At 38.4% G+C, this 16,824-nt stretch overlaps 1 protein-coding gene across 3 annotated transcripts in view; it reads right to left on the reverse strand.

Moving 5' to 3' along the window:
- The window catches only part of ATG5 (autophagy related 5), a 130,226-nt gene extending 113,962 nt beyond the window's left edge, over positions 1-16,264 (reverse strand). The window contains exons 1-2 of one of the 3 annotated variants that reach the window (XM_003986419.6): positions 16,125-16,264; positions 7,406-7,571 (exon numbers count right to left, since the gene is read on the reverse strand). In XM_003986419.6, the coding sequence (XP_003986468.1) occupies positions 7,406-7,513 (108 nt within the window). In that variant the 5' untranslated portion in view covers positions 7,514-7,571; positions 16,125-16,264. Of the gene's footprint in view, positions 1-7,405; positions 7,572-16,124 lie in introns of those variants that run through there. The other 2 variants (XM_006931914.4, XM_019831033.3) reach the window with 2 other exon arrangements.
- Positions 16,265-16,824: the final 560 nt, after the last annotated feature.

The following is a 16,824-nucleotide window of genomic DNA, read 5'->3' on the forward strand; positions in this document are numbered from 1 at the left end:
CCTGTTTCCGATTCTGTGTCTCCCTCTCTCTCTGCCCCTCCCCGTTCATGCTCTGTCTCTCTCTGTCCCAAAAATAAACGTTGAAAAAAAAAAATTAAAAAAAAAAAATATACTAGAATTCTGTTCCATTTCAATGCATGAGGCATCACACCAGACAATGAAGACAGAGCATTGAATGAGACAAGAGTTCCTCCCACAGCACTAACAGGCTAGATAGATGGTCAGCAAAAACAAAATTACAAACGTGATGAATGCAAGGAGGAAGGAAAGAGTGCTACAAGACAAAGTAGCAAAGGAATTTAACCTCATCTAGGGGCTTATGGAAAGCCATGACAGGAAACTATGCTTAGGCAACAGCCAGAAGGTAAACAGGAGTGAACCAAACATGAGTGCTGTGAATGTTTGGCTGTGAGTAGGAGTAGGAGATACTGCTGCTTATTCCAGACAGAGGAAATACAAGAAGCCATAAAGTGAATATGAGAAGACAAAGGTTGGCACGCTGGAGGAACCGTAAGAAGTTGAATATGACAGGAATAGAGAGGGTTGAGACAGCAGAGTACTGAATAAGGAAGGGACCAGATAAACTACAGGAAGGATCTTAAGATGAGGAAAGGCTACTAAAGGTTTTATTCCAACTAAAAACTGAAAAATGGAAAGAGGGCAAGAATGAAACAGGGAAATTAGTATTATCAAATCCCATCAGGTTTTAAATGGTGGTCTGTTCTCAACAAATCGAATCCAACAGTACATTAAAAGAATCACTCACCATAATCGAATGGGATTTATTCCTGGGCTGCAAGGGTGGTTCAATATTCGCAAATCAATCGTGATACACAACATTAATAAAAGAAAGGGTAAGAACCGCACGATCTTCTCCTTAGATGCAGAAAAAGCATCTGGCAAAGGACAGCAACCATTCTTAATAAAAATCCTCAACAAAGTAGAGATATAGGGAACATATCTCAACATCATGAAGGCCATATATGAAAAACCCACAGCTAATATCATCCTCAATGGAGAAAAACTGAGAGCTTTTCCTCTACGGTCAGGAACTAGACAGGGATGTCCACTCTCACAATTGTTATTTAACACAGTCCTTGAAGTCTTAGCCTCAGCAATCAGAAAACAAAAAGAAATAAAAGGCATCCAAACCATTAAGGAAGAAATCAAACTTTCACTATTTGCAGACAACATGATACTCTATGTAAAAACCTGAAAGACTCCACCAAAAAATTGCTAGAACTGATACATGAATTCAGTAAAGTCGCAGTACATAAAATCAATGTACAGAAATCTGTGGCTTTTCTATACACCAATAATGAAGCAGCAGAAATAGAAATCAAGGAATCGATCCCACTTGCAACTGCATCAAAAACCACAAGACACCTAGGAATAAATCCAACCAAAGAGGTAAAAGATCTGTACTGTGAAAACTATAGAACACTTGTGAAAGAAATTGAAGACACAAAGAAATGGAAAAGCATCCCAAGCTCATGGAATGGAAGAACACTGTTAAAATGTCTATACTACCCAAAGCAATCTACACATTTAATGCAATCCCTATCAAAATACCGCCACATTTTTCACAGAGCTAGAACAATCCTAAAATTTATATGGAACCACAAAAGACCCAGAATAGCCAAAGCAATCTTGAAAAAGAAAATAAAAGCCAGAGGCATCATGATTCCAGACTTCAACTTATATTACAAAGCAATAGTGATCAAGACGGTACAGCATTGGCACCAAAACAGACATACAGATCAGTGGAACAGAATAGAAAACCCAGAAACAGACCCACAACTATAGGGTCAACTAATCTTTTAGAAACAGGAAAGAATATACAATGGGAAAAAAAGACTGTCTCTTCACCAAATGGTGCGGAGAAACCTGGGTAGTGACATGCAGAAGGATGAAACAGGACCACTTTCTTACACCACACATGAAAATAAATTCAAAATGAATGAAAGGGGCACCTGGGTGGCTCAGTCTAAGGTTAAGCATCCAACTTCGGCTTGGGTCATGAATTAATGGTTCTTGAGTTCGAGCCCAGCGTTGGGCTCTGCACTGACAGCTCAGAGCCTGAAGCCTTGCTTCGGATTCTGTCTCCCTCTCTCTCTGCCCCCCCCCCCCCGCTTGTGCACTCTCTCTCTCAAAAATAAATAAATAAACATTTTTAAAAAACTCATTATCAAAATGAATGAAAGACCTAAACGTGAGACAAGAAACCATCAAAATCCTAGAGAACACAGGCAGCAACCTCTCTGATGTCAGCCATAGCAAATTCTTACTAGATACGTCTCCTGAGGTAAGGGAAACAAAAGCAAAAATAAACTTTTGGGACTTCATTCATCAAAATAAAAAGCTTCCGTACAGTGAAGGAAACAACAAGACTAAGAGGCAACCTTTGGAATGCAAAAAGATATTTGCAAATGACGTAACTGATAAAGGGTTAGTATCCAAACTCTATAACGAACTCATCAAACTCAATACCCAAAATACAAATAACCTACTTAAAAAATGTACAGAAGACATGAATAGACATTTTTTCAAAGAAGACATCCAGATGGCCAATAGACACATGAAAAGATGCTCAACATCACATCATCAGGGAAATACAAATCAAAACTACAATAAGAGATCACCTCACATCTGTCAGAATAGGTAAAATTAACAACACAGGAAACAACAAGTGTTGGCAAGAATGCAGAAAAAAGGAGAATACACTTACACTGTTGGTGGAAATGCAAACTGGTGCAGCCACTCTGGATAACAGTATGGAGGGGCCTCAAAAAGTTAAAAATAGAACTACCCTGCAACCCAGCAATTGCAATACCAGGTATTTACCCAAAAGTTACAAAAATACTGATTCGAAGGGACACATGCACCCTGATATCTACAGCAGCACTATCAATAATAGCAAAGTATGTAAAGGACCCAAATGTCAATCAACTGATGACTAGATAAAAAACATGTGGTATACATACACAATGGACTATTACTTGGCCACAAAAAAGAATGAAACTAGCCGTCTGCAACAACGTGGATTGAGCTTGAATGTATTATGCTAAGCGAAATAAGTCCATTAGAAAAAGACAAATAGCATATGATTTCACTCATTATGTGGAATTTAAGAAATGAAACAGATGAACATGAGGGGAAAAAAGAGAGAGGCAAATCATAAAACAGACTCTTAACTGTAGAGAACAAACTGAGGGTTGCTGGAGGGAGAGTGGATGGGGGGATGGGTTAACTGGGTGATGGGGATTAAGGAGGGCACTTGTGATGAGTACTGGGTGTAGTATGTTAAGTGATGAATCACAAAATTCTACTACTGAAGCTAATATTATACTATATGTTAACTAACTGGAATTTAAATAAACTTAAAAAAGAAAAGAAAAAAAATAAATTGTAGTCCTAACTAGGCTGTAGCAATGGGTATGGAAGAAACTGGCTAAATTTCAGAGATATTTGAGATGTAAAATCAGATGGATTAAGTTACTAACGGAATGTCGGGGATATGAGAGAATGAAGCAACAAAGGATGAGTCCTTTCTTAATTACTGGTGAGAATAATTAATTAGCTGGGTGACAGATCTACTTGCACAAATAGGAGGGGAGTACGGCAGATGACCAGGCTATCTGGAAGAAATGATGATGAGTCCAGTTTCAAACACACAAAGTTTGAGTGTCTTCAAGACATCTCAGTGAGGATATACAGCAGACAGACATATAGGAACAGAACTCAGGAGAAAAATCTTGGGAGTTGTCAAGATGAAAATGCTCAACAAGAGATTAAAATGGTGGCTCCAGGGGGGAAAGAGTGAAGTGGAGGGGGAAAAAAAAGCAAAGTTCCAAGGAATGCCAACACTAAGGAAGAAGCAAAGGAGAGAGATCTGGCAAAGGAGACCAAAAAAAAAAAAAAAAAAAAAAAAAACACCAGAATAGTAGAAGCAAAACCAGGATTATGAGGCACTGCATAGCAAGAGAGAACAATGTCACAAAGTGGAGAAAACATCCAAATCAATAGCAAACACCACTGAGAGATCAAGCAAATGAAAATTCAAAAACAGACTCTAGGTTTGACAAAAAAGATGGCATCAATGACTTTATCAAGAACAATTCTGTTGGAGTAGTGCGAAAATGTGATTACAGTAAGATAAGTGGAAGGTGGGAAGGAGACAATGAGTACAGACCACCTTTTTCCTAAGTCTGGCTGTGAAGGGAAAGCAAAAGGTTGAAAGAGAGATGGGGTCAACAGAAGGTGGTTTCAGGATAGGAAGGATTTAACATAATATAAATGCTGCAAAAAAAGGAGCTAGTAGGTAGAAGTTGAAAGGAAAATAAAGAGAGAAGGCAGGGGTAGAGGTAGGAGAATATCAGAAACCACCAGCTTCCTGAGAAGACTACAGATGGGATCCAGAGCAGATAGAAGGATAGGGCTTGCCTAGGAGGAAGAACACCTCTTCCATTAAAACAAGAAGTCAGTATGTGTGAATGCAGATATTTTAGGAGACTCGGTGACAGAAGGTTAAGAAATCAAGAAGTGAGGTCACCTCTTCAGAGTGAAAAATAAGGTCAGGCCTCAGAGAAATAGAGAAGAATAGAGAAAGCTTACTAAGGAAACAAAAAAGGACTGCTCTGTAATGTTTACAGTCCACTCAGATTTATGACCATATGCCTAATTGCATGATTTTTGTAACAAGTCACAAAATATGAATGCAAATTAGTATCATGTTTTCATATTAGATAATCTAAATGAAAAGCAACAGTTTAAATGAATACAATAGCAACAACAGAATGAAAGACTGCCTAGTTTCCAACAAATTTCCTTCCTTATATTCCCTGCAGAATATATAATTCTCTGACATAGATATGGGATGTAGGCTGAAAGGAGATTTATGCAGAGGTAATAAATCAAAATGCAGAAATAAACAGGAATATATTTAACATTAATATTCTTTTCCAATGGCAAAGACTCTTTAAATAATAATTTAGTTTATAAATGTGGTAGAAATAGATAATTTAAAATCTAGTTTCTAAGAAATAAGGAATGAATGTTATAAAAAGAAAAGTGTAGGGATGCCTGGCTGGCTCAGTCCATGGAGCATGTGACTCTTGATCTCAGGGTTGTAGTTCAAGACCTACGTTGGGTATAGGGATTACTTAAAAATAAAATCTTTAAAAAAATAATAAAACAAAACAAAACAAAACAAAACAAAGTATATTCCCATTCACCTATCCTTATCACACATCCACTTCAACATGAGTGGACTTTTCAGGCCATGCTAACAATCCTGTTATATCACCTCACCTGAGTTTTGAGAATGTCTAGGAAAGAGGTATACTGGCCCTCAGGCTATGTATTTTTACCTCATTTTATCCAGGATCTTTAAAATATTATCATTATTATAAACCAAAGCCATTAAAAATATTCAAGCTTAATTTACAACCACAACACATGTGAACTAAAACCATACTGTCACTGCCATTCTCACCTATAATTCTAAGACTAACCATTACTCACCTATAATTCTAAGACTAACCATGTTTTTGTATATTTTCTTCCCATATGTATTAACTTATGCTTAAGTATGTATGTATTTAAAGAGCAAAATCTAGATTATGCTACCTGATTTTCAACTGTAGTTTTTGTTTAAAATGTATATATGCCTGTCAACCAACACTTTTCAAAAACATAATCATAATTACCATATGAGTTTCTTTTGGGTGAAAAATTAGGGCAAAATACATTAAAAAAAACAATTATCAATTAGACAAAACAATTTTCTTCCTCCTACAGATATCCCCAATACTTGCTGCCATTTTCAATTCAATTAGAAACTGTTGGAAAACAACTTACACTCTACTCTCACAACAATCTTTTCATCTTTAACAGATTCATATACAAAGAAGGAGAAACACTGTAGTCTTTAGATTTTTTTAACTGCAGAATATCATCATCATATTCTGATTTCAAAGTAAACAGACTGAAATTACATTTCTCATTTTTGCCACTTTGACCAATGAGACACACACACTCCTTTGTTTAGATACTATTAGAAAGCTACCTAAGGTGAAGAGCTTGAATTAAAATAAGAGAAACTAATTTGGAAATAAAACATAAGTGATACCCTAACCCATATCACAGAAGAAGCAAAAAAAAAAAAAAAAAAATACATCTAACAAGTGAAATTCTTCCAAAAATAAACTGTGACCACATTTTGTTTTTTTACTATGGAAGTTCTTCTAAAGGCAGAAAAGAAAACTGTTAAGATTTCCAAAGTTAAAATGACTTAAATGCATATATTCAGTTATGATAAGCTGAGTACTAGTAACAAAAAGCTGCCTGATTTCTCTGAAATTATATTCAGTGAGAAAACCCACAGAAATATAAAACAAAATCCCAACATGAATGCATGAGGTTTTCACGCACTGAGTGACCACCACTTGCATGACCTATGCCAGATGCTGAGGAGACACAAAGGCAAATGACACCGCTCCTGTACCCAAATAGTGAAGGAGTTGGCTCCTTAAGTGGCTTCCTCCACCAGCCTGACTTCCCACGGCTACAGCAGGCTATGGAGCAGTGCCACCTCTCACACAGACAAGAAACAAAGCAAAGGGCAAGCTTTACTCATGTGAAACAAGAAAGTCCAACACCACAAATACATTTCCACTTTTCCAGATCCCCCTAGGTACACAATATTCTGTCTACCTGCGACAAAACGAAAATAATGACAACTGAGAACGTCTTTGCTGTTTAGGGCCTGAATACTCTGTAAAAAGGCAAAGTATTATTATCTCTGACTGACAGATGCATATGTTTGGATTATACATGTGCTTAGAGAAGGAAAAAAAGCAGGCCAAAATCAGAAGACACTTGATACTGTTTTTTTAGAACAGATAATGACACTAATTCAAACCTACAAGTCTACATACAGTAATCTGTTATTAAATAATATGTTTTATATAATACATATTAGCTTATCAACAGATGAAAACACACATGTTATACATTCATTGAGCTATAAAAAAGAATTTGATAGTTGCTTGGAGCCACTTAAATACAGAAGAATCAAATCTGAACCTATTATTTTCAAAATAACTCCTACAGCACATAACTTACGATTCCATGATCACAAATTATATACATATGTATTCATGAAAAAAGAATGTCAGGAAGGTCCCACAGCAACATATCAACAGCAATTTTTTTCCTCCCTCTGGATAGTAGGATTAGAGGTAATTTTTTATTTCCTTCCCTTTGTTGATCCGTTTTCTCATTTTTTTCCATAATAAGTACTAATTGTATATAAAATGTTGGATAACAGCCTTTAGGTTCTTAGAGTTTATTTACAAAAATGGACAAAGTTAGATATCCCATTGTCTACCATCAACATACTTACATAATATGGTTCTGCCTCCCGTTCAGTTATCTCATCCTGATACAGGGTGAAACAAGTTGGAATTCGCCCAAACCATACATCTCGAAGCACATCTTTGTCATCTGTCATTCTTCCAGTGGGTAAAGCAGTGCATATAGGCTAAATTCTTTTTTCACCCAAAGCCAAACTGAAAATAAAATGAAGAGCATTAGTCAGATCCTTGCAAAGATAAATGAACCTGCTCTAAAACAAAGATTCTAGGAAAAACTGAATGCCATAAAGATTTTTCATTTCAAAAAACTTGTGTGATCAGCATTCTTAAGAATGAATGCAAAATCAGTACACCAAATTCTAAATGCAGAGCTATTATTTATTTAAAAGGATCACAGAAGTGAGCAGTTCAAAATTATGTATGCTAACTTATGCAACTAATGAACCACAGCCAAAGTGAAGCTATACTTGTATCATTCTCTCAAGTCCCAGGAGAGTCTATTGCTCATCTAAAGTGAAGTCTTCCCCTATCTTATGGTCTCTTATAGTCCAACTCTAAACTATTATCCCCACAATTATCCTTGCCCCACCTAATGTATTCAATTTCTCCTACTCCGTCCAGATAGTTCACTCTTCCTGGGGAAAAAAAAATCTCTCTCACCCTGAAAAAAAAAAAAAAAAATGTTTGTATAGACCTATTTCTATTCTAAATTTCATCGTGTCCATGGTTTGATTCCACCAATATTTCCCGTCCTACTCATTATATTTCTTTCTACAAACCCTCTAGCAAGACTGGAAACTTAAACACCTTGTTCTCTACTATTCCCCCTGACAAATATGTTCATCTCTCACCTGTTCAAATCCTACCCACTCTGCAAACCCAGCTCACAATCCTCTGCCCCAATGAGTAGTAAATGCTTCTACTGTGAACTTAAAATATTCCCTATACCACACATATAGCACTAAAACCACACACTGAAATAGTCTGGGTATGACAGAGGAACATGGCTTTTGACCTATGTAATATCCAAGTGTCTTCCAGCACTAATATTCCACAACTAGGTAGCAATACAATATACCATATGAGTAAATGCAGAATCGATCCTGTCGGTACCTGAGTAATGAGACTCAATATCCTTGTATTCATATATTTATTTATATATATCCTATCTTTCGTAGGTTGGCATATCCTTTGGAGACATTTAAAATAACCATATTAATTTAGCCAAATATCAATTACTAACACTGAATTATTCAAGGAGCTTTTTCTCTCTTTTCTCATCCACTGACCAACACCAAGTACATCGAGACTACCATAATTTATTAGTCAAAGACAGAAAACCTCAAGTAGAGTTCTGAATCTTGTATCACTATACTTAAATGTGCGTTGGAGGTCAAATGGATGCAATGTTATCTACAGGTAAATAAACGAAAGAGGTGAAAAACTCTGTCCAACATTACAAGAGCACTAAATAACAGTCAAACCAGGATAAACATTACAAGACCACTAAGTAACAGTGAAACCAGGAGAACAACTCTGGTCACAGTTATTGAACGAGTCTAGTGCTCTTTCCAACATGTAACAATGTTTTCATTTTTACTGACATATATCCATAAAAGTCACCATTTTAAGCAAATGATACAAGCATTCACACTTCATATAATTCTACCCTGATAGGCTTCAAATTCAAACAATACACTGAGTTTCTCTGCAGAAAATTCCCAAGTTGACAAATCACGTACAATTAGCTCACTGAAAACAGAAAACATCTCACTACCTCCTGACTATATTAATACTTCATTCTTTGTGAATAAATTTACTGGTGACAGGAAATAACGAGATCTAAGTTATGGCAAATAAGTAAATCGAAAGTTGAATCTAATACAAGGTGATAAGCAGTGGTTTCTGTAACCATGATACACCCAATTAGCCATTAGCTACAACTTCAATTCCTCTCTTGCCTACAAAAAAAATGAGGCAAAGAGCTACTTTCCTAAAAGATTTTAAAAACATTTAAATACAATGTTAAAGTTGAAAGTCACTACCAATATTGTCACACTGGATAATTTTTCTGCCTCAGAAAAAACAGGTGGACAGTAGAATTCACAAGAATATGAAAAATTAAAATGGGTACAGCCACCTAAGGAAAGGCTATTTCTACAAGTACTTCCCTTCTCTCCAGCCACTGTCCTCTCAAGGAGTAATAATCTGATTTGTCAGATTCCAAGACACCATTTGAACCTTGTTTATTAACAGGCAGGGGTCACCATAAACACAAATATCATGCATTTAGGTATGGCTTCCTCCTCTCCCCTCTACTCTGCCATTGACCATGCTGCTATTTCTTTCCATGTCATGTTCTTCTGTTTCTTCATGTGTCAGGAGCAACAGAAAGAAATGGCAAATGTCCCTCTTTTCTCTTTGTTTCTGGGAGATTCTGCCCAACAGTGATAGAAGCATGGGCTTATCTTTTACTGGTTCTGTACCTAAAATACAACTGCAGAATTTTGGTAAACTGGGCTGAAACAGAAGACTTCACCAAAGTTCTGAGGTAAGGTTTTAGGTACAAAACTGGTCAAAGATCAATCAGCATCTTATTTCCCATATACCATTGCTTCTTATGTATATATTCCTTGCAGGACCTCAAGGGAAGAACTAACTGAGCCAAAGCAGCTGAAGTATAATGTGGTAGTCAATACAAATTTTCCAAACCATAGAAACTTCTAAACAGATTTACTGAAAACTTCAAATAAGTCAACTAACAGCCTCAGAATAGGTCTAAATTTATAGAATCATAAAATGTTAGTCTTTCAATATTAATAAATATTCATCTACAATGAATTATATAAGCATGCAAATATACCTAACTAAAAAATGTGCCAAAAAACTAGCTGATAACATGGATAAAACTAAAGGATGCAAATATTCAATCATCTTTTTATTCAAACAAATTTTTTTTAATGTTTATTTACTTTTGGAGAGAGAGAGTGAGACAGAGACTTGGGGAGGGTCAGAGAGAGAGAGGGAGACACAGAATCTGAAGCAGGCTCCGGCTCTAAGCTGTCAGCACAGAGCCCAATGCGGGACTTGAACTCATGAACCACAAGTTCATGATTTGAGCTGAAGTCAGAATCTTAACCAACTGAGCCACCCAGGTTTCCCTCAATCATCCTTTTTAAAATAGAGGCAGAAAATCAAAATTTAACTCTTGAGAGGCACTACAATGTGGTAGTAGTACATTCAAAATGTAGAATATGGAGTCGGATTGCCTAGATTCACTTTATCACTTACTCTGTGACCTCAAGTTAGTCAACTTCTCTGTGTCTCTGTCTTCTCATCCGTAAAATGTGAATAACAGCACTTACCCCATAAAACACATATGATAATTAAATTAATACACGTAAAGCACTTAGAATAATGCCTCTAATATAGTACTACGAAGTGTCTATCATAATTTACAGAACAAGAGCATGTCTCAGAATTGAACACTGCTATTACCACTCAATACAGAGTCAATAAATATTTGATCATTTGATATGCCCAGCTCTGTGGCAGGTGCTGAGAGCATATAAGATGATGATGGTAGTGAAAATAACAATTACAACAACTTTTTAAAACCTCAGGCATTGTCCAGAAGATACTGTCTCTTAATTTACTAAACATACCACGCACTTTCACATCTTTTCCATGGCTTTCCTCACGCTGGTGGTTCCTGACCCTAAAGTAGCCTTCCCTACCTTATCTTCTGACTGAAATATCCTTTAGGACCCAACTCAAAATAACCCTTTATGAATAACTCAGGTAAAACCTCTCTTTCCTCACTGCACTTTTACTTTTCCTCTACTACAATACTTACAGGCTTAAAGATTTTTGGGGCGCCCGGGTGGCTCAGTTGGCTGAACGTCCAACTTCAGCTCAGGTCACGATCTTGTGGTTCATGGGTTCAAGCCTCACATAGGGAAGAAGTGCAGAGCCTGATCTGGATCTTCTGTCTCCCTCTCTCTGCCCCCCCCCCCACCACTTTTGCTCTCTCAAAAATAATTAAAACATTAAAAAAAAAATTTTATCTCTGATTTCCAATCTCATATTCTTTCATTTATGTCATACCAGTTGTCAACATGCCTTCCAATTCCAAATGCCCACAGTTATAATTAAGTGCTATTTTATGAAAGCTTTCATAATGGAGGAAGGTAGAAAGGGAGGAGAAAAATATTAACATATCTTACAGTGTTCAGAGAACTGAAAAGATATGGAACTTGAAGAATGGGTAGAATATAGAAGAATGAATATATACGGAACGGGTAGAATATTCCATAGATAGAATATAGAATAAAGACAAATATTACAAGTAGGGCAAAAGAACATCAACAGAGGCATAAAATGTATAAAAGCAATATGTGTACCAATTTTTTAGGAAACTTTGAGTAGTAGATAATGAAAGAGCTGACACTGAGACATGTTTTAGTATCACCTGTGATCCTAGGCAAGTCACATTTCCTTATCTATAAAATTCACCAGGTTGTTCTAGGGGGGAAAATATCTACAAAGTGTTTGACATGGTACTGGACACATAGTAAGTGCTGGGAAATAAAAGCAATTATTATACCTTTAATGTCAAACCTGTGAATGTAAAATAAGACTAGATCATGAAGCATACCAAACAGAAGACTGTGGGTTCTCAATTTCATCCAACCTACAAAGCCTGTAAGGTTTGATAATGGTGAAATAAAAACAATTACCTAGTAGTACACAAAAGGAGATCCCATGTCCAAGAGAGGGTAGGCAGAAAGGAATTTCAGCAGTAAGGCATATAATAATGAGTGTCTGGCCTAGACTCGTAGTAGTAGATGGATAAGAGACAGATAAGAAGTCTTTCCAAGGAAGAATGAATAGAAGGTGATGAAAAACTGGCTGAGGGATAAAGAACAAAGACAGGGAAGATTTAAATGCTGACAGCAGGAGATACAGATAAACAGTTAAGGGGTTTGAAATCAGACTGACATGGGTTTACACCCAGACTTCCAGCTATAAGCTGTGTCCTAGCATAACAAACCTGACATCTTTGAACCTATTTGTAAACTGAAGATAATTTTAATTTCACAGGGCTGTTGGGTGTTTAGTACCTGGTAACCACTCAATAAATGGCATATGCATTTAATACATGGTTTCTTCATGTGTCCTTGTCCAGACAGTTTAAACTCCTTTGCTCCTCTTTGGTCAATTCTCAACCCTCTTTTTTTTTTTAATTTTTTTTTTAATGTTTATTTTTGAGAGAGAGAGAGAGAGAAAGACAGAGTTTGAGCAGGCAAAGGGTAGAGAGAGAGAGACACAGAATCCAAAGCAGGGTCCAAGCTCCGAGCTGTCAGCACAGAGCCCGATTCGGGGCTCGAACTCACTAACTGTGAGATCATGACGAAGTCTGACGCTTAACCAGCTGAGCCACCCAGGCGCCCCCTCAATCCTCTTTTAAGAGTCAGCTTAACGTCAGCTTTTCGAGAAGCTTTCCACTAAACAATCTCCCATCTAATTATTTCTGTAATAGCATGTTACAACCGTGCATTGCAGTTATGTTTATCTTATCCACCTCTTGCCCCTCCCCACATTGAACTGTGAGTTCACCAACAGCAGAAATGGAGTCATATTTACTTTGAATCCTCAATACTGGCATAACTAGCACATAGCAGAATCTGGAATTTTTATTAAACGATTGGAAAATACAGAAAATTCATAAACTGAAAAGTTATACTAGCTACTTAAGAAACTTTTCCAGCTAAACTCTTCTCCAAATCAGTATAATCACACTTTAAATTCGGAAAACTGCAGGGGTGCCTGGGTGGCTCAGTTGGCTGGGCATCTGACTCTGGATTTCTGCTTAGGTCATGATCTCGAGGTTCGTGGGACTGAGCCCTGCATCGGCATGGAACCTGCTTAGGATTCTCTCTCTCTTGCTCTCTCTCTTTCTGCCCCTTCCCCGCTCGCACACCACATGCGTGCCCATTCTGTGTGTGTCTCTCTCTCAAAATAAATAAACTTTGAATTCAGCAAACTTCCTTATTTTACAAGAATATTTTCCCCTCTCAAACATACACTACACTATCATCACCATGCATCCAATTGGAAGGCAATGTTTTGGAAGCACACAAATCACAACCCATCACACAGTCTACTAGAAGTAAGCTCTGGAGGACAGGGGCTACTTCCTGACTGCTGCATTCTCTGCAACTAATTCAAAGCCTGGAACAAAGCAGGTGCCCAGCCAACAACATTTAACAAACAGCACAATATGATAAAGGTACAATGTACAATTATTAGTCTCTTTCACACTACAAACCAAGAAAGGCTAACCTATTACCTGGAGCTATTCTGTTGACAAAATCCCCAACTACCTAGAAATTACTTAAAACATCAAATAACTATTAGTAGTAAATTTGAAAACATCTAAAAATAATCTATGCTGGCTGGTCTCCTTTTAAATTCATGAACACTAACCTCAAAAGTAGGCCCTGAGTACTGGCCAGCGTTCCTACATTTCTCTAGTCCATTTATTCTCCCACATCCTAGAGCACCACTTCATATCCCCTCTCTCCTCTAATTTTCATATCTCCTTCCTCACTCTCTTGCAACTAATGAACTGGCTTTCTATTTCCTTCTATCCTGTTACTAAGGATCAGTGGTTATCAACGGGTTTTAATGAACAGCCCAATTCCATGGGGGAATAGTTCCTAAATCTCTCCAACTTCTTCCAAATGTTGAAGTGCACCTGGACTCAGTCCTTGAACTACATCTTTGGAGATCTCCCATGGCTTTAAATATCATTTCTACAATAACAACTCCCCCATTTATGTCTTCAACCCAGACTTCTCTTTCTGAACTCTAGTTGTATATATACCACACAATATTGACATTTCATTTGAAAATTTAGCACGTCCAAACAGAAAATGATTTCAGACCTTCCTTCCTCAGCTCCCTTGTTACTCTGTGGTCTTCCCCAAATCACTAAGTGGTAACTATTCTTTAGTTGCTAAGGCCATAAACCTTGGAGTCATCCTTCACCCTTCTTCATACCTGACTGCTCTAGCCGAGACACAAATCCAGAATCTGGCCATTTCTCACCATCTGCACTATTACCACACTGATTCATGGTACCTTAACCTTTCACCTGGATAAATGGCCTACTTTTGCCCTTGCTGAAGACAACATAGCAATCAGAAAGATCCCTCTAAACATGAGTCAGATCAATTTACTCCTTTACTCAAACCCTACCATCTCATCCAAAGTAAAAACTAAAGTTCTTACAAAGGCCTACAAGGTGGTATATGACCTGGACCCATTCTGACCTGATTATCTACTCCTCTCCCTTTTTGCTCACTCAGTTCCAGCCAGACTAGCTGGTATGCTCGTTTGGGACTTTGCAGTAGGTCTGATGCCTCATTTCACTACATCCACATGAAACCCTTCTTTATCACTTTTAGGTGTCTGTTCAAATATCATGTTTTCTAAAGCCATCACTGCAATTTCCTACGCAGGCCATCAACAGTCCTTGTTCCCCTTCATGACTTTATTTTTTCTCTCTAGCACTTTCACCACCTGACATATTTTTAAATTAATTTTTATATTAATGTCTTTCCCCTCACATGCTCAAAGTGAACTTCATGATGGCAAGAGTTTTTATTATTTTATTCACTGTTCATTGTTTTATTTACTTTTTGTTCAGTGCCTGGCACATAAGAGGCACTCAGTAGTTGTTAAATTAATAAAACAAACCTACACTTGAGGTATGGACATTATTCTAAACAGTCAGAGCCAGATAGTAGCATTCTGCTCATTTTCCCCCAATTTTAACCAGCATACCTTTGAAGATCATGGCACATGCTCAAATCTAGCATAAAACTCTAAAAATAAAATAAAATTCCCCTCAATTACTACCTTCAGCCCAATATCTTTATTTTCAAATTCTAAATTCAGCCAACAAATCCATCTATGCAAATCACAAACAAGTAAGTTCAAATCCAAGTACCCAGTCCAAAAGACTCTTTGAGATTTATCAAGTGGATTCTGGAAGGCCTTGGAAGTTCAGTGATGTCTGACAGTCTTTGAGTTCTGACTGTCGCTTAAGGCATGCTGTGTCTCACCAGAAAAAAACTAGAACCAATCCAGTTTCCCTACGTTCCTCAAGTTTCAGGTAGGATTTCAAAATAATCCAAAGTATAAAGGATGTGAAAGTTCTTTGCCAACAGAAAACGACTTCGTTAGCACTAAATATTATTATTAAAATGAGATTTAACGAATGCCATCGAGAAGATAAACTGGAGAAAATACCCACCAAATTAGGATAGAATCAAAGTGCCTGTGAAATAATTATGATTTAAATAACTATTCCACGAAAAATGCACGTCTTGAACTAAATAAACTCTAGAGCCTGCGACAAGACCCTAGGCTTCCTACTTTAGTAAGAAACTGACAGATTCCCGGAGAGAGATCACACAAGCTACACCCTCCGGCCTGCCCAAGGTCCCCGCGGGGCGGCATCTGGCCAACCCCACCTACCCCGGAGGAACCACCTTCACCAGCCACCGCCGCCCGGGGGAGCGCTCCTCTCGCCTACCACTCGCCCCTCCTTCTTACCACACCTACCTGGCACCTCCCCAACTCTTCTCCTCCGGGCATTTCCCCACCCTAGGGAGACGGAGACAGACACACACACACACACACGCACACGCACACGCACACTCACACTCACACACTCACCAGAAATGCCAGCTCCTTCTCCCGCTTCCTGCACCGATGAAGACGCTCGGATCCCGGGCTCTGGCAGGGCGGCGGCGCTGGCTGCTTGATACACTGTCCCGCAGAGGCGCGGGAGCCTGGAGTCCCGAGAGCCCGCGCAGCCGCAGAAGGCAGCGGCGTGGAGGTCGGTGCCGATCTCTGCTGCACTTCCGCCCTCCGGTATCCTGCCAATACAACCCGCAGCGCCGCGGGGCCTTAGAAGCCCACAGCAAGTCCAGTCACCCTCGGCGCCCAGAGATGACGTCACCGAACCCACGTGGCCTGCGCCCCACCTTCCGCGTTCCGCCCAACCCCGGGAGGAGGCGGGCGCTGCACTAGAGCATGCGCAGACGGAGCGGGGCGCGTGGCTTGGGGGTCGAACCTCTGGCAACTTTACAGCTAACTCCGTTTTAGGGGAGGCTCACGCCTTTTGCATGGTTAGGTATTTCGAGAGGCTAATGTAACAGTGCTGTAAAAGTAGAGAGTTTCAAAAATACTGAGACCCTGCCTCATAGAGGTTGACCGCAGCATTCCCCTTTCCTGGCTTCGCAGAATAATAGTAATAAAATGTTGGTTATCAACGTGGTTTTCTTATCTCTTTTCTCACTTGATCTTCTTGATCTTCTCAATTTTGGCGGAACCACGACAGGGATTAATAGCCGTAGTTAACAGAGGAAGACTA

This window comes from Felis catus, chromosome B2, assembly GCF_018350175.1.
Source record: "Felis catus isolate Fca126 chromosome B2, F.catus_Fca126_mat1.0, whole genome shotgun sequence".
In the NCBI taxonomy this organism is placed as follows: domain Eukaryota; kingdom Metazoa; phylum Chordata; class Mammalia; order Carnivora; family Felidae; genus Felis; species Felis catus.